Below are 17,161 nucleotides of genomic sequence, written 5' to 3' on the forward strand. Positions count from 1 at the left end.
GGTCCCACATACATCAAACAAAAGTCCAATGCTTCCAACCTGTTATGCTTCAAACGTTGTTGTAATGAAATCCCAAACCAGTCAAGATACTCTCCTCCTTCATACTTGATGACTTCATACTGATCCCCATTGGAACTCCTGCACCGCCTCCATGGGATCATGTGGCCCTAGGCTTGCTGTGAAATCACACATGTAAAAGTCTAAGTAAGGTGGTGCTGTGCTGCGTCCTGGCTTCCTTTGAACATGGTACTTGAAGTTGCATTTAATCCTTCAATGGAAATGTGAAGTCTTCAACATGTATAATCAGAAATGTGTCAAATTCTACTCAGTGTTGTAATGTTCTTTACATAGCCTGTTCATCTTATGCATTTGTCAACATCCATGTGTGTTATAGTTTAGGGAACACTTTGGGAGTATGCAGTTAACTCTTCAAGATTTTATTACAGTGTTTCAGTGTCTTCATTCCTGCACATATAAATGTACCAGTTGCTTATGCTTATGTAGGGGCCAATTCACAGAACTAATCTGAGATAAAATCCTAAACGTACTACTTCTGGTGTTTGCAGAAGGCATTTAGGGGCAGATTCGATGTCGGGGGGACCGGAGTCCGTCCGACATAGCTCAGGAACTGTAACCTACCGACCTACTGTTGTCAGTTACAGACCTAAAAGTACGATGCAACCAAACCCTGTTCGGTCGCACTCTTATATTTCACAATGGGAGCATGCATCCCGAATGGAATGCATGCTCGCATTGTGACATGCAGGGGTGCCATTCATCCCTGCACCTTGTCTGCCACCGGGTGCAGGGATCAACATGAGGGCATCATAGGTGCCCCCAGGCTGCCATTCTTCGGCCTCGCACCCATGGGGGCCCAAAGACTGTTTCTGACTGCCTTTTCATGCAGAAAGACCAGCACAAAAAGGCAGTGGGAAACTGCCATCGTACTCTCATGGTCGGAAAGAGGCGGCGGGGGAGTACTGAAGGGTTTCCGGATGGCGGCGGGCCGAGCCCTTCATAAGCAATCCGGAAATCCAAATCGGATTCCTTTTCAACCGAGCCCATTGGAATGGCTTGGTCGGAAAGGAATCTGAACAGCACGTTCCGATGCGGGCTGAAGGGCTCCGACCGTTGGTCAGAGCCCTTCCGTCCGACATTGGAATCGGCCCCTTAGGAGTAGTAAAGTTAGGACTCCTAACTTTACTACTTCTAAATGACTTTTGTGAATACAGAAAGCCGTAAAGATAGGATTTTGTCTTTTAGTGGTAGTAAAGTTAGCAGTCCTAACTTTACTAATACTAAATGCCTTCTGTGGATACCAAAAGTAGTAAGTTTAGATTTTTATCTCAGATTAGTTCTGTGAATCGGCCCCATAGTTATGAGGTAACCATTCTAAAACTAGATTACATAACGTGGCCAAATCATGCTAATTTGCACCAACATACTTTCGGTCATAAGTATATATTTTGGAAAATTTACTATTTTATACCATTTCATTTTAAAATGGTCAAGGCCGTTATCTGACCGCGAAAAGCACAGTTTGCTTTTTTGCCATGAAGACAACCTCAAAGAGAAATGGAGCAAATGAGTGAACCTTTACAAAATGTTATGAGGTGACAAATAGTTCCTCGGAGGAGACTGCACCACAATGACAATGTATGACTTCAACCCTTGTTCACCAATGAAATCTTTTTTATGAATCACCTGCAATTTGTCTGGCATGTCTTCTTCCAGAACACAGCTTTTGCAGCCATGACCATATTTGCACCTACGTTTTGTCCTGCTATAATACATTTTCTTTCTAATTCGATTAATTTCATTCATATGTAATGCTAACTGTACTGATTGCAAATCTCTGCTGTTTAGCCTCCCTCACTTTTTAAGTGTGGTTTTGGGACAGCTTTAGCATTATATAAGATTCTAAATTCATAAATACAAAGGGGCAGATTTATGAGTTCTGGCGCATCTCTGCAAATCAGCAGGGATGCGCCAGAACTATTGCGTCACGCAATTCCCTCCTTGCGGCATCACTGATGCGCCGTATTTACAATGCGGCGCACCATGGTGCAAGGAAGGGCAGATGCGTGATGCATCTTGTGGTGAACGGGCGGTGCATTGCTGGAGTAGCGTCTCAAGTGCGACGCAACTCCTGCAATGTACAGAGGCCACCCATACATAACGTGGTGCGTCACTCCTTGCGCCTGCTTCAAGCAGGCGTAAGGATTTGACCCAGCAGCATCGTAAAACTGACTCAGTGAAATCTTGTAGATTTCACTGCGTCAGTTTTACGGGGCTTTCCTACGAGGGAACGCCCACCCTGCGACAGAACGCCCACATGAAACCTGACGCAGGTTTCATGTGGCGCAGGGCTTTAAAATGTGACGCATCTGCCTAGATGCGTCACGTTGTAAATAGGTCGCAGGGATGCACCACGTTTCCGCGCCGTTGCGTGACGCAACGGCGGCGTAAAGGTGGCGCAAGTCCGACATAAATCTGCCCCAAAATACATACCTATATACATACATAGAATGTCTTTGGATCAGCGTTCTTTACTCATTGTGAAGTTCAGCTGTCAATCTTGTTGTGATTCTGCCTACAACAGCTTAGAGCATGGAGCAATGAGTTAGAGCACTTGTCATTGTCTCTACTGCACTGTGAGTGATGTCATATTTCCTGATCACATGTGGATATCCACCGAAAAGGAACTACACTCCTGTGGCAGAGCTTGTGTGATACTACTTTACTTTGCCGCTGTTTTTATTTACTTCTCATTAAATATCATGTTTTAGTCATCCTTGCATGTTTAAACTATGTTTTCAGGTTACAGTAATTCAAAGCCAATCGTATATTTTCTTTATGCCGAATCGAAACATAATTTCCTATCATTTGCAATATAACAAAAAGCGTTTCTAAATATGTTGTAAGCTCAGCTGCTTTATAGGAAGCCCCTATCATGGTCTATTAATAGTTTACATTTCAAATTTTCATTAGAAGTATAGGGATGCCAGGTATAGGTGGCATGATTTCTTCTTTAAATATTTTTGCGACATATGCTTGCAGCCTTTGTGGCACTTTTTAATCCGGTGTCAGCTAACGTCTTGTTTCCAGCTAATTTGTTCAGAAAGTTGTATCCATAAATGGTGTTCCTGTAAATCTTGTCAGATACCATTTTACCATTCGTGTGACCGATATGCGCTTTTCTCCTCAGCGCCTGCATTGGAGCGCAGGATCCTTACTGCGGCTGGGACATGGTGATGAAGAAATGCACAACGCTGGAAGAAAGCCTCAGCATGAGCCAGTGGGAGCAGAGCATCATTGCCTGCCCGGTAAGTCACCACATATGCAAAGGATTTCTCAAAAGACTTATTTCCGCAGCGGCAGACCTCATGCTCCGAGAACTTGAAGCGGTCGCTTCAGGACATTTCACTTAAGGCCGTTTGATCTTCCATATTGAGTAGCAGATGCTGGCGAGCTCCTGGGAGCGCACAGATTCTTTGCTTGGCTGTACAGTGAATGCATCGGGTGCCCCCCCCCCCCCCAAGCTGCTCCATTTCAAGGACTGGCGGTTCTGAGCCGGTTGTACCTGTGCGTTGTGAAATGATCTGTTTCATCCGTTGGAAGATAAAAATGAATCTGGAAGTCTTAAACCTTTAGAAAATTCTGTCAATTTTTTTCTCTGTAGAATGAATGTTTATATTTGTAGGGAGCATTATCAAATGATCGTGTTGAAAAATATGGTGTTAACTATGCTTAAAACCACTTTTACCAAGACGAGCAATAATTTCCTTTTTTTTTAAAACTTTTAAAAGAAAGTTGTGCGTGATCACTTCTGTTTGATCTGTTTTGCTCAGCTGAGTTTTAAGGGTTTCCTAGTTATTTTTCTGCAAAAGATTTCTTTCCCTCCACATTGTGGCGTTCCATGCCACTTGCCACACTGCCTGTCGCAGTCCTTCTCTCCTGGGGCTGTGTTACAAGTGCAACAAGCATGTGTGCCTGGTTTTTGGTCTTCTGGGGGACTTAACATCAGGAAAGGGGCGCAGATGCTTCTGTGGCCCTCTGTGGCCCTTTTTGTAATACGGATCTTGCTGGCAAAAAAGATGGGCCCTTGTGATCACAAGGGGCTATTCCCTCATTTACAAGTTGTTGCGGCCCATGTCAATGACGAGAACCTTTGTTTGCGCCTGTGCAATATTTCAAATGTAGCTTCAGAAGTAAACAGGCAGCCAGGAGGTGCACTGTCTGTGCATCACATAGACCCATGGGTGTCAATTCACCAAAATGCCAGGGGTAACGTAAGTGACATCACACACCATTTGACCTTTACTTTGAGTCACACACACACATGCTCAAATATGCACACACATTTACACATGCTCAGATAAACACGCTCACATAAAAGCATGCATACAACATTCATTTAAATGCATTGTTTTTCTTACCTTAGCTGCCAGATATTATGGCTGCCAGTCACTCCGGCCCTAGTCCCCCCCTTACCATCCTACAAGGAAGAGAATGGACAAAACTGTCCACTGATCGGTGGGTCAAATCTCTGTCCTCTGCTCCCTCCCAAGTTGAGGTTGATCCCACACTGCTCTATGACAACTATACCAATTGGCTGCATACGGCCTTGGACTCCATTATACCTCAGAAAGCCCTTAAAGAGAAGACCAAATCTAGGGACTCTCCCTGGTATACCCCCCAACTTAAAGATCTGAAAAGAGTATGCAGAAAACTCGAAAGAACGTGGAGGGAATCCCGCAGTAATTCAGATAAATCTAGACATCAGGAAGCAATAAAAAAATATAAAGCTGAGATCAGTCGTACTAAAGCCTCGTATTTCGAAGAAAAAATGAATAACGCATCGAACTCTCCGAGAGAAATTTTCAAAATTGCTACATTTCTTTTTGAAACCCCTGCTATTCCTCTCGATCCTAGCAAAGCTCAGATGCGTTGTGATAAACAAGCTGAATATTTTTACACGAAAATACAGACTATCACCTCTACTTTTGACGCACCTAATCTGATCTATGATGAAGGACTGATTTCACCGCATACTAAGCCCCCCAAACTGGAGGAGTTCCCTTCGCTTAAAGAGGACTCCCTGGATATCCTTATGCGGAAAGTTAAATCTGGGTCTCCCACTGATCCTGTTCCCCCGTGCCACCTAGTAAAAATCATAGATACTATTAGACCTGTTGTTCTCAACATATTAAACACCTCCATCTCCACTGGCATAGCTCCTTCTACTTGGAAATGTGCCCAAGTCAGAGCATTGTTGAAAAAACCCACTTTAGATCCTGAAAATATGGCCAACTATCGACCTATCTCATTGCTCCCCTGGGTCAGCAAACTGCTAGAAAAACACATTAACATCTCCATTACACAATTCCTGGAGAATAATCACCTGCTTCATGACTCTCAGGCGGGCTTTCGTCCCAGGTTGGGAACTGAGGCCGCCCTTTTGACAGTGACTGAACTGGCTAGGAAACAGATGGACGAAGGCGGCACTACAGCAATTATGCTACTTGACCTTAGTGCCGCCTTCGATACTGTTAACACCAGCATTTTACTTCACCGCCTCCACCAAATAGGAATCTCAGGGAAGGCCCTTCTCTGGCTTCAGTCCTTTCTGGAGAACCGCTCTTTTGAGGTGGTGGAGTGTACCACCCACTCAAAAACGTGGCCTCTCAACCAAGGTGTGCCCCAAGGCTCTGCCTTAAGTCCCACCCTTTTTAATATTTATATGCAACCTCTTGCTGACATAGTACACTCGTTCGGGCTGGACATAGTGACCTATGCTGACGACACGCAACTGGTCGTATCTTTGAACCAGCCCAATACCTCCCCTCACAATCTTAACAAATGCCTGATAGCAGTTACCCAGTGGATGACCATCTCGCATCTGAAGCTTAACGGCGAGAAAACGGAGCTAATGATTCTGGGCAATTCATCCATCCCTAGCTCTCTATCCGATTGGCCTTTATGTATGGGTACCCCGCCCCAACCAAAGACCGAAATAAAGAGCTTGGGCATTTGGCTGGACACAAATCTAAATTTCACAAAACAAGCTACCATCCTGTCCGCCACTTGCTTCGGTCTTATGCGTATGCTCAGGAAAGTGCTACCGCTCCTTCCTTCCCAAGCTCGTAGAATAATGGTTCAGGCCATTATTTTGTCCCGTCTGGACTACGCGAATTCTTTATATCTTGGGGCTCCTGCATCTACTACAAGGAAACTCCAGGTTACCCAAAACGCAGCGGCCCGCCTTTTGCTGGGCCTTGAAAAGCGAGAGTCAGCGACAGCGGCCCTGAAAAAACTTCACTGGCTCCCTATCAAGGCGAGAGTACTATTTAAATCTATGTGCATTATGCACAAGGCCATGTGGAAGACCGCTCCAGCAATGATCTGTGCCTTAGCAACTCCTTACCTTCCCCACAGAACACTGCGATCTAGTACTGCCTGCCTGGCCACCACGAATAAAATCAAACGAACCAGATGGGGCGGACGCTCCTTCTCCTGGAACGCTGCCAAGGCCTGGAATGCTCTGCCCACCACCCTGCGCAGTGAACCTAACCTGCTTAAATTTCGGAAGGATCTGAAAACTCTTCTTTTCATCGAACTCCTTGTTCAGCTCATTTTAGTTCAACTTTACTTAGCGCTACGAGGCCTTCGGGTTGTTTGTGCTTAACAAAACCCAATTAATAATAATAAATAATAATACGATAGGGTCAAATCAAATCAAATAAACTTTATTCGGTTACACAAAGGTCAACCATAAAAGTTACAAAACTACATATACATAAAATCAGACATATTAAAACACACCCACTCCAAGTCATTTCTTAGTTTTAGAAAAAAGGTCCAAGAAAATACAAAAAATACATAGCTGCTAATTCATAAAAGCAGACATCCCATAAAACATCATATTAAACAGGCCTGCTTTTAGCTTGCATCCTTTGGAAAACAAAGCCATCTTGCTGTTACCTACCCAGTGAAACATCAACCCCCACATTATACATCCATACAAGCCCTTGATTTCATTATAGATTTTAAATAACCCACAATAAAAAATATACAATCCTCGCTCAGTAATTGAAGATGCAAAAGGGCTGGGCCAACCTGACTAAAATTGAACTTCCTTAAAATAGGGACCAGGAAATGTTTCCATGGAATTGAATAAAATTTACAGAAGAACATGAAGTGTAGCAGGTCCTGCGGAGACTGACCGTCGCAGCCACAGGATGCTAACACTTGTCCTCTATAACAACCCTTGGGTCTAACCAACAGGAGGTGAAAAAGGTTCATCTGGAACCTAGTTAGTAGGAACTTCTCATGTATGGATAGGGACCCCAGGAGATAAGGCTCCATGAGTGGTGTTGTTTTATGCATTATGAACCTACGGACACTTGGTTTCTTGAGTTCCTGCTCATCCCTATCCAGTTTTTTTAATGATAAGAAGGCTTCCCTAACTAGTTCCACGTCCTTCTTGGTAATGGTTTCAAGCTTGTGAAATAACGCTACGCGACATACCCCCTCCAGGCTACTTTTAATGTAATTAAGTCATGGAATTTGGGTTACTTTATCAAGTGTCAAGCACTCTCTCAATATCGTATGGGTGAGGTTTAACTACTGGTTCAGCCAGCATTTTAACCAGAATACAAGAGGGCCGAGGCCAGAGTATCACTCAAAAACGGAACACCCAATTCTTCACGGGCCGCCAAGTTGGAAAGGCTCTGTGGGGCACACAACAGGTGCTTCAGGAAATTATTCTCTGCCACCTGTAAAAGATTCACTTTGATATGACCCCAAATTTCATTCCCATAACTGGCTGTTGCCAGGCTTTTAGCCTGATACACCTTTAGCATAGCACCAACAGGTTTCCTCCCTATTTTAGTGGCAAAATTAAAAATTGCCGCATTTTCCCTGACCAAAGCCCCCCTTTTTTATGATCTGGGCCCCCCATTGTAACTGATCATCCAGGAGTACCCCTAGATAGGAAAAAATATTTGTACCGGGTATAATAGGAAAGCCAACCCTAAATTGGAAACTTTTTCTTGATCGGGACCCCACTTGCATAATGTAAGATTTTGAGTTGTTACTGGCCAGATCCCAATCAGACATAAAGTTAAAAAAAGCCTCAAGTAGGGATTGAAGACCTAATGCCGTCCTCGCTAGAAAGACGGCATCGTTCGCGTAAAGTAGGACGGGAAGTCCACATCGCCCTATATATGGAAAATCTACCTCTGTATTTTTTAATACTTTGTCCAAATCATTTAAATACAAATGGGGCCAGTATACACCCCTGTCGTACTCCCCTTTTTATTTCCAGGTCCCTGGTACAAATTGTTGCCAGATAGGGTCATATCCCAGCTAAGTATACTCAATTTTTACTACACTAATAGTGAACAATATTATTCACTTTTTGTGCGATAAAAATTTGACTGAAAACCAGGAAAATGGAGCCCCAAACACCTTCAATTAGGGTAAGCTGCTCCTGCGTTCCAGGCACTGATTTTGCCACCTTTGAGGTGACAAAGACGTTTGCTCAGAAAAACACTCTTGATAATCGCCCTTCTTCCTCCAAAGAGTCTATCTCCTCTAAGGAGCGTGACTCTCGCCAACAACGTCCTATAAGTAACCAAAGGATGCGTTGTTTCAGATGTGGGAGTTTCTCCCATTCCTCTAATTTTCCCCATTGCTTCGCTAAGGATAGCATCTGCAATAATTGTGGTATCAAAGGACACTATGCACGTGTATGTAGATCTGGAAAAAAGAGAGAAGTTAGTGAGTCAACTTCTGATATTGTACGCACACTTGTAGTGTCCAATGTTAGTGATGCGATGGTCGACACAGAGCACAATTCTGTGCCAACCTCTGACATTGTACGTACACTTGTGGTGTCCAATGTTAATGATGCGATGGTCGACACAGAACGTATTTTTATGCCATTTTGTGATGTGAAAATTGACAAATTTATGTTTAAACTCATGGCAGATTCTGGGTCTCCTTTTACGTTAATTGGTAACAAGATTTGGGATGAAGTGGTTGGGTTGGAAAATCTTCAATTATTACCTTCTGACATTTCTCCCCTTAGCTACAATAAGTCAAGAATAGAGATCTTAGGATATATTGTGGCCAACATTTCTTTTAGTGGTATGTGTATATCTGGGAAAGTTTATGTAGCTGTCAGAGGTGATAATCTCCTGGGATGGCGGCATCAACATGATTTAGGGATTATACTTAATCCGGGAGCTGAAGATCCAAGAAATCAAGTCATGCTGATGAAAGATTTTCTTTCCAGTTATCTTCATTCCCAGATAGATCTTGTGTGTGAATCTAGTAAATATTTTGATGATTATCCTAATGTTTTTTCTGACAAATTGGGGTGTCTGAAGGGATTCGAACATAAAATCATCCTTAAAAAATCTGCCAGGCCATGTGTACACAGAGTCAGGAAAGTACCCAACATGATGCTGGAACCACTTAAACTTGAAATTGAGAAATTGTTAAACTTAGGAGTAATTGAAGAAATTGAATCATCAGAGTGGTTGAGTCCAGTGGTTCTAGCACCTAAGGATGGTGGGAAATCGATTAGGATGTGTGTGGATCTTCGCGGTTTGAATGAATGGATTTGGGTAGACCGTCAGCCTTTGCCTAACATAGCTGAGAGTATCAGCATTCTAAAGGGAGCAAGGATATTTAGTGTTCTTGATCTCTCTTCTGCTTACCATCAAGTTGTGCTGCATAAGGACTGCAGGCACTTGACATCGTTTGTTACACCCCTAGGTGCTTACCGTTTTTTAAGAATGCCGTTTGGCTTAGCCTCAGCAGCCGCTTGTTTCCAAAGGGTGATGAAGATGGTTTTGGGGAGTCTTCCCAATGTAATGTTCTTTCAGGACGATATTTTGATTCATGGTGTAGACATGTGTGAGCATGACAAGGTGTTGAGATTGGTGTTAGATAGGTTAAACGAGAGTGGGCTTACAGTAAAAAGGGAGAAGTGTCGTATTGGCTTAGAATCCGTCACGTATTTGGGACACGTTATCTCGGGGAATGGAATTCAGCCCAAATTAGAACTAGCAGAGAGTATTGTTAAGGCACCCACTCCAGTAGATAAGGATCAGGTCAAATCATTTTTAGGGATGGCGGAATTTTATTCCAAATTTGTTAAGGGTTTTGCTAGTCTCGTTGAGCCCATTAGGTCCCTTTTGAAAAAAGGTGTACATTTTTCCTGGTCTAGTGATTGCGAGAAAGCTTTTGTTTTGGTTAAGAAAGAGATTGGTGAGATGCCAACTCTGGGTCATTTTGACTCCAAACTCAAAACCATATTGACTACCGATGCCAGCCTTAAAGGTTTAGGTGCTCTGCTTTCCCAAGTTGTTAATGGTGAAGAAGTTGTTGTTGCTTTCGCTTCAAGAGCTCTAAAGGAAGCTGAGCACAATTATTCTTGTATTGAAAGAGAAGCGTTGGCAGTATATTGGTCTATTTGTCATTTCAAATTTTACTTATGGGGGATACCATTTGTGGTTAAATCGGATCACCGTCCTCTAGTTCAAATGTTTTCATGTCATCAAAGTGATCATATGACGCCAAGATTGAAAAGGTGGAGCGAGGGTTTGCAAGAGTTCAACTTCTCTGTGCAATACATTCCAGGGTTGAACAACAAACCTGCTGATTGCTTGTCACGTCATCCCATAGATAGAGATTGTGTCACTGAGGTTACCACGTGTATAAATTGGGTTTTGGAATCTACCATTTCCGAGGAGGAATGGTCACGCAAGGTTGATGAAGATGTTGTTTTTCTATTGCTAAGGAATGTTATTAGGAGTGGCTGGCCGGATTATCATACTCTAGAGAATATGTTGAAGCCGTTTTGGTCCGTGAAAGATGATTTAACTTTTTTCCAAGGGAATTTAATGAGGGGGTGATAGAGTTGTGCCTCCTAGTGATTTGAGAGAGAGGATTGTCAACCTGGCTCATGAGGGGCATTTGGGAAGAAATTTGACGAAGGTTCGCATCAGGGAAAGATATTGGTGGCCTGGAATGGATCGTATGGTGGAAATTGTGGTTAAAGATTGCCATTTGTGTGCGGTGAATGACAAGTCACGTACCACTAGTCACTCCCCGTTGTCACCTGTGGAAGTTCCTGTGGCTGTTTGGACAAAGTTGGGCTTAGACATTGCCGGCCCTTTTGAGCTTATGCCCTCACATGAGAGATATGTTGTTTTACTGGTTGACTACACTTCTAAGTGGGTTGTGTCTAAATGCATGGGTGTAGTTAACTCAAGAACTGTGATTGAATTCCTAAAAGATGTGTTTGGATCTGAGGGTGTTCCCAAGGTTTTACTCACTGACAATGGGGTACAATTTACTTCTAGTGAGATGGACAGCTTCTTGAAAGGTCTTGGTATTATTCACCAGAAGACAGCTCTTTACTCTCCTCAAGCAAATGGTCTCACGGAGAGGATGAATAGGGTTGTTAAAAGTTGTGCACAAAGGGCTTTGGAGTCCAAGATGTCATTCAGCAATGTGTTAAGGAAGACGTGGTGGGCACATCGCACGACTCCCAATGCTGTTATGCAAAGGTCTCCTTTTGAGGCTTTGAGAGGTAGATTAGCTTGTTCAAAACTAAATCCAACTTGGCTTCCGGAGAAGTTGGTTGAGAACAGTGTGGAAAGGGAAGTGAGAAGGAGGGCTGTGTTGACAGATTATCAGCAGAAGTACAAACAACGCTATGATACTAGGATGGCTGTCAAACACAGGAAATGGAATGTGGGTGACAGTGTTCTTGTGAAAAAACCGAAATTTGGTCACAAGGGTGTCTCGAACTTTATTGGACCTTTCACCATTGTTTCCATTAAGAAAAATGTTGTCACTTTAGACAATGGTTGCACTTGGAACATGTCTAAGCTGGCCAGGTGCAATGATGTCAGGAACCGTTGCCGTGATGGCCCCAAACTTCCTTGTGTTCCCAGCATTCCCAATGTTCCTCCTTCCACCAGTCACCAGAAGGATACTCCTAAGAGATCTTTTCAGCTTCCCAAGAAGTTCAGTGATTATGTGATGCATTAATGTTCACTGTTTCTCTTTGTTCTTTTTCTTTTATATGATTTTGTGTTTTCATCAATATTCAATTTGTTCTTTTATTATGTAAAGGGGATGTGTTATGTTGCTGTGTCTTTAAAGATGTCATGGACAGTGACATCACTGTTAGAATGATTACATTCCAATTGATGTGAATACAGTTTGCTGGAACTTCTGCTGTTGATGGTTGTACCATTAAAAGCTCCTTCTGCTACTTACCTGTGTATGAGCTTTTATCAATTGCACAGGGAGTGCCAGGGGTAGCAAGCCCTAAATGACGTTCATGCTTAGAGGTGTACACAGCCAGTGCATCTCGAAGGCTGTCTTCGAAAGAGGAGGAAATAGGATCCCAGAGATACCAGAGGTACAAGGGCGTAGTTTCAGAAGGGGTGTTTGAGGTGTTACACCCCCGTAATATATGTATTTTTTGACAAATAGTTGGTACAGGTGTTTTCAGTCTTGTATGGTGAGATGTCGGTCAGATTTCACCAGTAAGTTTTACATACACACAGACAAAAACACACACTTTCTCCCTCTCTGTTTTGAAATATCCTAAAAAATATTGGTTATTTTACAAAATATTGTGTTGTCTCTCTTAGTACTCCTACCAATCTGCATTCCTCTCCTTTTCAACTGTCCCTTATGTCCCTCTCATGCACCCTGCTTGTCATATAATGTATTTAAACACTACATGCCATGCTTGATTGTGGGAAAGTGGCTCTATATATACTGGACCAAGATATGGCACAGGGTGTATAAAGTCCACAAACCCCAGAGGTATAACAGAGGTTAAAGCCAGGTGTGACCTTACTCTCTAAAGTGGTAGCTTGGTCGAGCAGTAAGGCAGTACCAGAGGACACTGTAAAGCATTTGTTGTACACACTCAGTCAGCAAAAGGTTTCACACACTCAAAGACTGAACTCCAGGCCAATTGTTTTTATATCAAAGATATAGTTGTTTTATTTTTAGAACCAACATGTATGAGTACTTTGCAGAAAGGCAATAACTTTTGTAAACAAAATAGGTACAGGGGTTGCAGTAGGCAACACAATTCTAAGCACAATTTAGCATTGAGCTCAATGGGTTTTTCTATATAAATACAACTGATTGCTTTGTAGATTACTCTGGTAGTTCAAGGACTGGACCCTAGATTCAGTCCTGGGATCTAAGCTGAAAACAGTTTAGTAAAAACGTGTTTGTTATTGCAGTGATTTTTAGGGAATATAAAGCGTTTTTAAAAGTTCACACGTAGAAACTTTTCAATGAAAAACTGGAAATGTTATCCAATGGGAGAAAATTCAGGTTGCAGTTAAAGTATGATCTTGTTGCTTTTGTAATCCAGTACTGGGCTCCTAGGTCCAGCACTGGGGTCTCAACTTAAAACAGGAAAGTAATTACGTTTCAGTATTTGGTACGATTTTTTTTTTTTTTTTGTGGAAACTTTTTATTAATTTTATAAATACAAACACAAACAATTTGCAAGGAATAAAGAGAAAGAGAAGACAGCAATATAAACAACGTTGCATTACATGGTGAGAGCGGGAAGGTCAACCAATTAGCGTATGTTCTATCAAGAAAGATTCTCGCATGGGGGGGGGCAGAAGGAACAAAATGTATCCAATACACAGTAGTAAGTGGAGGAACCCTCGGGTTACGGGGACGTAGGTGCAACATCTGGGTCAGTGAGAGGGGGGAACATATATCGCCACGGTAAGTGTTCCACTGAGTCCATATCTTCCCCCATTTTCGGGGGGTACCCCGAGAAATATATACAGTTTTTTCCCTGAACATGCACCAGTCCATGTTTTGTTTCCATTTCCGAATCCCGGGTGGTCCCTGAGCGCCCCACAGTTGCGCAATGTCTCTTTTGGTGATCATATTGCCCAAGGTCACCCATCGAAGCTGCGAAACGGAGTAGTCGTTCGGTTCCCATACATTCAGCAAGCATCTCCTAGCCTCCGGCATCGATCGCACCCCCGTAACCTCACTCATCACCTCGTGCACACGGGTCCAGAATCGCACTACCTCAGGGCACTCCCAAATGATATGGAAAAAGGTGCCCAGGAGACCGCATCCACGCCGACACAAACCATCCACAGAAAAGCCCATGTGCACCAAACGGGGACCAGTCACATACACTCTATGCAGGATATTAAGTTGCACAAATCTAAGGCGCGCCTGGAAGGCCACCTCTTTAGGGGAGGAGATCGCCGCCTGCCAGTCCTCATCGTCCAGCTCCAGCCCATCACCAATCCAGACCTCTCTAAGGCGAAGCAGGAGATCAGACCTGGAGTTGATCAACTTTTTATAAATAAGCGAAATCGTACTATCCGGAACATGTCCGTCCAGTACCCTGTCCTCAAGCGGGGACGACTCCGGAATCTCCACACCCGAAGGGAAGACCGAGAGCTCCGCGTGGCGGACCTGCGCATAGCGAAAAAATTCGCGATCGCTCAGAGCGTACTCAGTTTTCAATTCCTCAAACGTCTTCATTCTCCCCTTAGTCCAAACATCATCAATCCTGCTGATACCTATCAAGTCCCACCTATCAAACCCCTTCGACTGCCAGAGAGAGCCAAGTCTATCGGATGCATACAGTGGGGTGGCACGAGTTAATTTATCAGACCACCCAAGCGCCATGGAAGCATGTCTCCACAGCTGGACAGCCGTCCTAGTGGGGCCCGTTACGTTTCGAGGGGTGAGTCTCGAGTAGAGGGCTCTATTATAGTCACCCCGCGGCAACAACCATTTGTCCATCTCGAAGGCCGGATTCGGCCAAGGGCCATACATGCAATGATTTATTGCCCCCAATTGAGACGCCCAATAATAGCGACGGATATCAGGCAAAGCAGTTCCACCGTCGTACCACGGGAGCGACAGTTTAGCGATGGCGATCCGGGGCCTACCCCCCCACACCAGTTGTCTCTGTAAACTCTCAACCTCACGGAAATATTTAGCCGGGACAACGTCAAGTGTGTTTTGCAATGCGTAGAGGAAGCGGGGCAGTGACATCATCTTAAACAATGCCGCTCTACCCAGGGAGAGAAAGGGAGTTTCCCCCAAGCAACAACATCCGCCCGAAGGCGATGAAGAGGGGGCAGCAAGTTCCGGTCAAACCGCAGTTCAGGTTTCAGAGTGATAAAAATGCCTAGGTATTTAAATCCATCTCTCACAATCGCGATAGGACAACCACTTGGCAGAAGAGGGGCGTCTCCCGACAGGACGTATACACAGGACTTCGACCAATTGATGACAAGACCCGAGTTTTTGCGAAAGGACGTTAAGACATCGAACAATACAATGAGGGATTTACGGGGAGATGTGAGATACAGCAGAATATCATCAGCATAGAGAGATACACGGTCCTCAAACTCCGAATTCCATCTAATGCCCTTCAGGGGCGGCTCCCACCTCAACCAGGCCGCCAGCGGTTCCAAGGCGAGAGCAAACAACAAGGGGGACAGGGGACAGCCCTGTCGCGTGCCCCTGCCCAGTGCAAAGGGTGCAGAGACCCGACCATTGACCACCACCTGAGCCATGGGACCGGCGTAAAGCAATTTGACCCACCGAACGAACTCCGGACCGAAACCAAACTTGGCAAGAACCGCCCACAAATACGGCCATTCTATTGTATCAAAGGCCATCGTAGCGTCCAAGGACGCCAAGATGGCAGGCTCACGCAGCGTCTCGGCTCGTGCCAAGACGCCATGCAACCGTCGGAGGTTAAGCGCCGTGTTGCGATGCGGTATAAAGCCGGATTGATCAGGGTGAACCAGGTCCCCAATGACAGTCGCCAAACGTGTCGCCAGCAGCTTGGCCAAGATTTTAGGCTCCGCATTAATCAACGAAATGGGTCTAAAAGAGGCACAGCGATCCCGAGGTTTACCATCTTTGTGGATGACGACTATAGTGGCCAGTCTCTGGTCTGGTGGGAGAGAGTCCACCTCCAAAGACTCGAGAAACATAGAGCGCAGATGCGGAGCTAGCGTGTCCGGGCGTAGTTTATATAGCTCAATGGGGAGCCCATTAGGGCCCGAAGCCTTGCCGGATCGGACCGAATGGACAGCAGCGGCAATCTCGTCCACAGTAGGCGGCGCATCCAGAGCATCCCTATCAATGTCAGGCAATCGGGGAAGTGCAATATCCCGCAATAGCAGGTGGGAGTCCTGCTCAGATCGATCAGACACCTGGGAATACACCTCGCGGAAGTAATCGGCAAAACATGTAACAATATCAGCAGAGTCAGTACAACACTCTCCATTCTCCGCAACAATCACAGGGACGACACGACTTGCATTATCCAGCCAAGCAAGTAATTTCCCAGCCTTATCACCCACATCATACAGGCGGCCCTGCTGTTCCCTTCCCATTTCCTTAGCAGCTTCCGTGACCAGAGCCCTGTATTCATGTTGTTTCAACTCCAATAGATGTAGCCCCTCAGCGGTGACCCCAGATTCCAAGCACCCCTCCAGGGCTGTGACCTCCCCCTCCAGGCGAACCATCTCAGCACGGTTGGCCAACTTCACGCTACCAATCAACGAGAGGGCCTGGCCACGAATGACAGTCTTGTAAGCTTCCCAAAGTAAACTTGGGGAGGAAACAGAGCCCACATTTTCCGCAAAATAACAATCGTGTGTTTTAACCAGCTCAGCCCTGACCCTGGGGTCCTTCAAATACCAGGGGTTAATCGGAGCCACTCGGCCCGCCGAACCCCGCCGTGCATCAACCACCAGCCAAAGCGGAGAATGGTCCGAGATACCCCTTGCCAGATGTTTAACTTCCCGTATGAGGGATGCATGGGCCGAGGGCAATAATATATGATCTAACCTCGAGAGACTACCATGAGCACCAGAATGATAGGTATATTGCAACTGCCCCGGGTGAAGCAAGCGCCAGCAATCAGTGAGCCCCAGCGTCTCTAGGAAGTCACTCAACCAAGTCTGGGCCTTCGGCAGTTCCCTGGGAGGGTGACGGTCAAACATCCCCGAGACCACCGCATTAAAATCACCCCCAAACAAAAGCAGACCCTCGGGGAGACCCAGGATAAGGTCACTCAGATCAGCGAATGTGGTGGCTT

At 44.9% G+C, this 17,161-nt stretch overlaps 1 protein-coding gene across 1 annotated transcript in view; it reads left to right on the forward strand.

Annotated features, from left to right (window-relative positions):
• Positions 1-17,161, forward strand: part of SEMA5A (semaphorin 5A) — a 1,863,338-nt gene that overhangs the window by 1,333,136 nt on the left and 513,041 nt on the right. Inside the window, exon 13 of the mRNA XM_078687625.1 lies at positions 3,209-3,326. Within this exon, the coding sequence (XP_078543751.1) occupies positions 3,209-3,326 (118 nt within the window). The remainder of the gene's footprint in view (positions 1-3,208; positions 3,327-17,161) is intronic.

Source organism: Lissotriton helveticus, chromosome 4_1 (assembly GCF_964261635.1).
Source record: "Lissotriton helveticus chromosome 4_1, aLisHel1.1, whole genome shotgun sequence".
Lineage (NCBI taxonomy): Eukaryota > Metazoa > Chordata > Amphibia > Caudata > Salamandridae > Lissotriton > Lissotriton helveticus.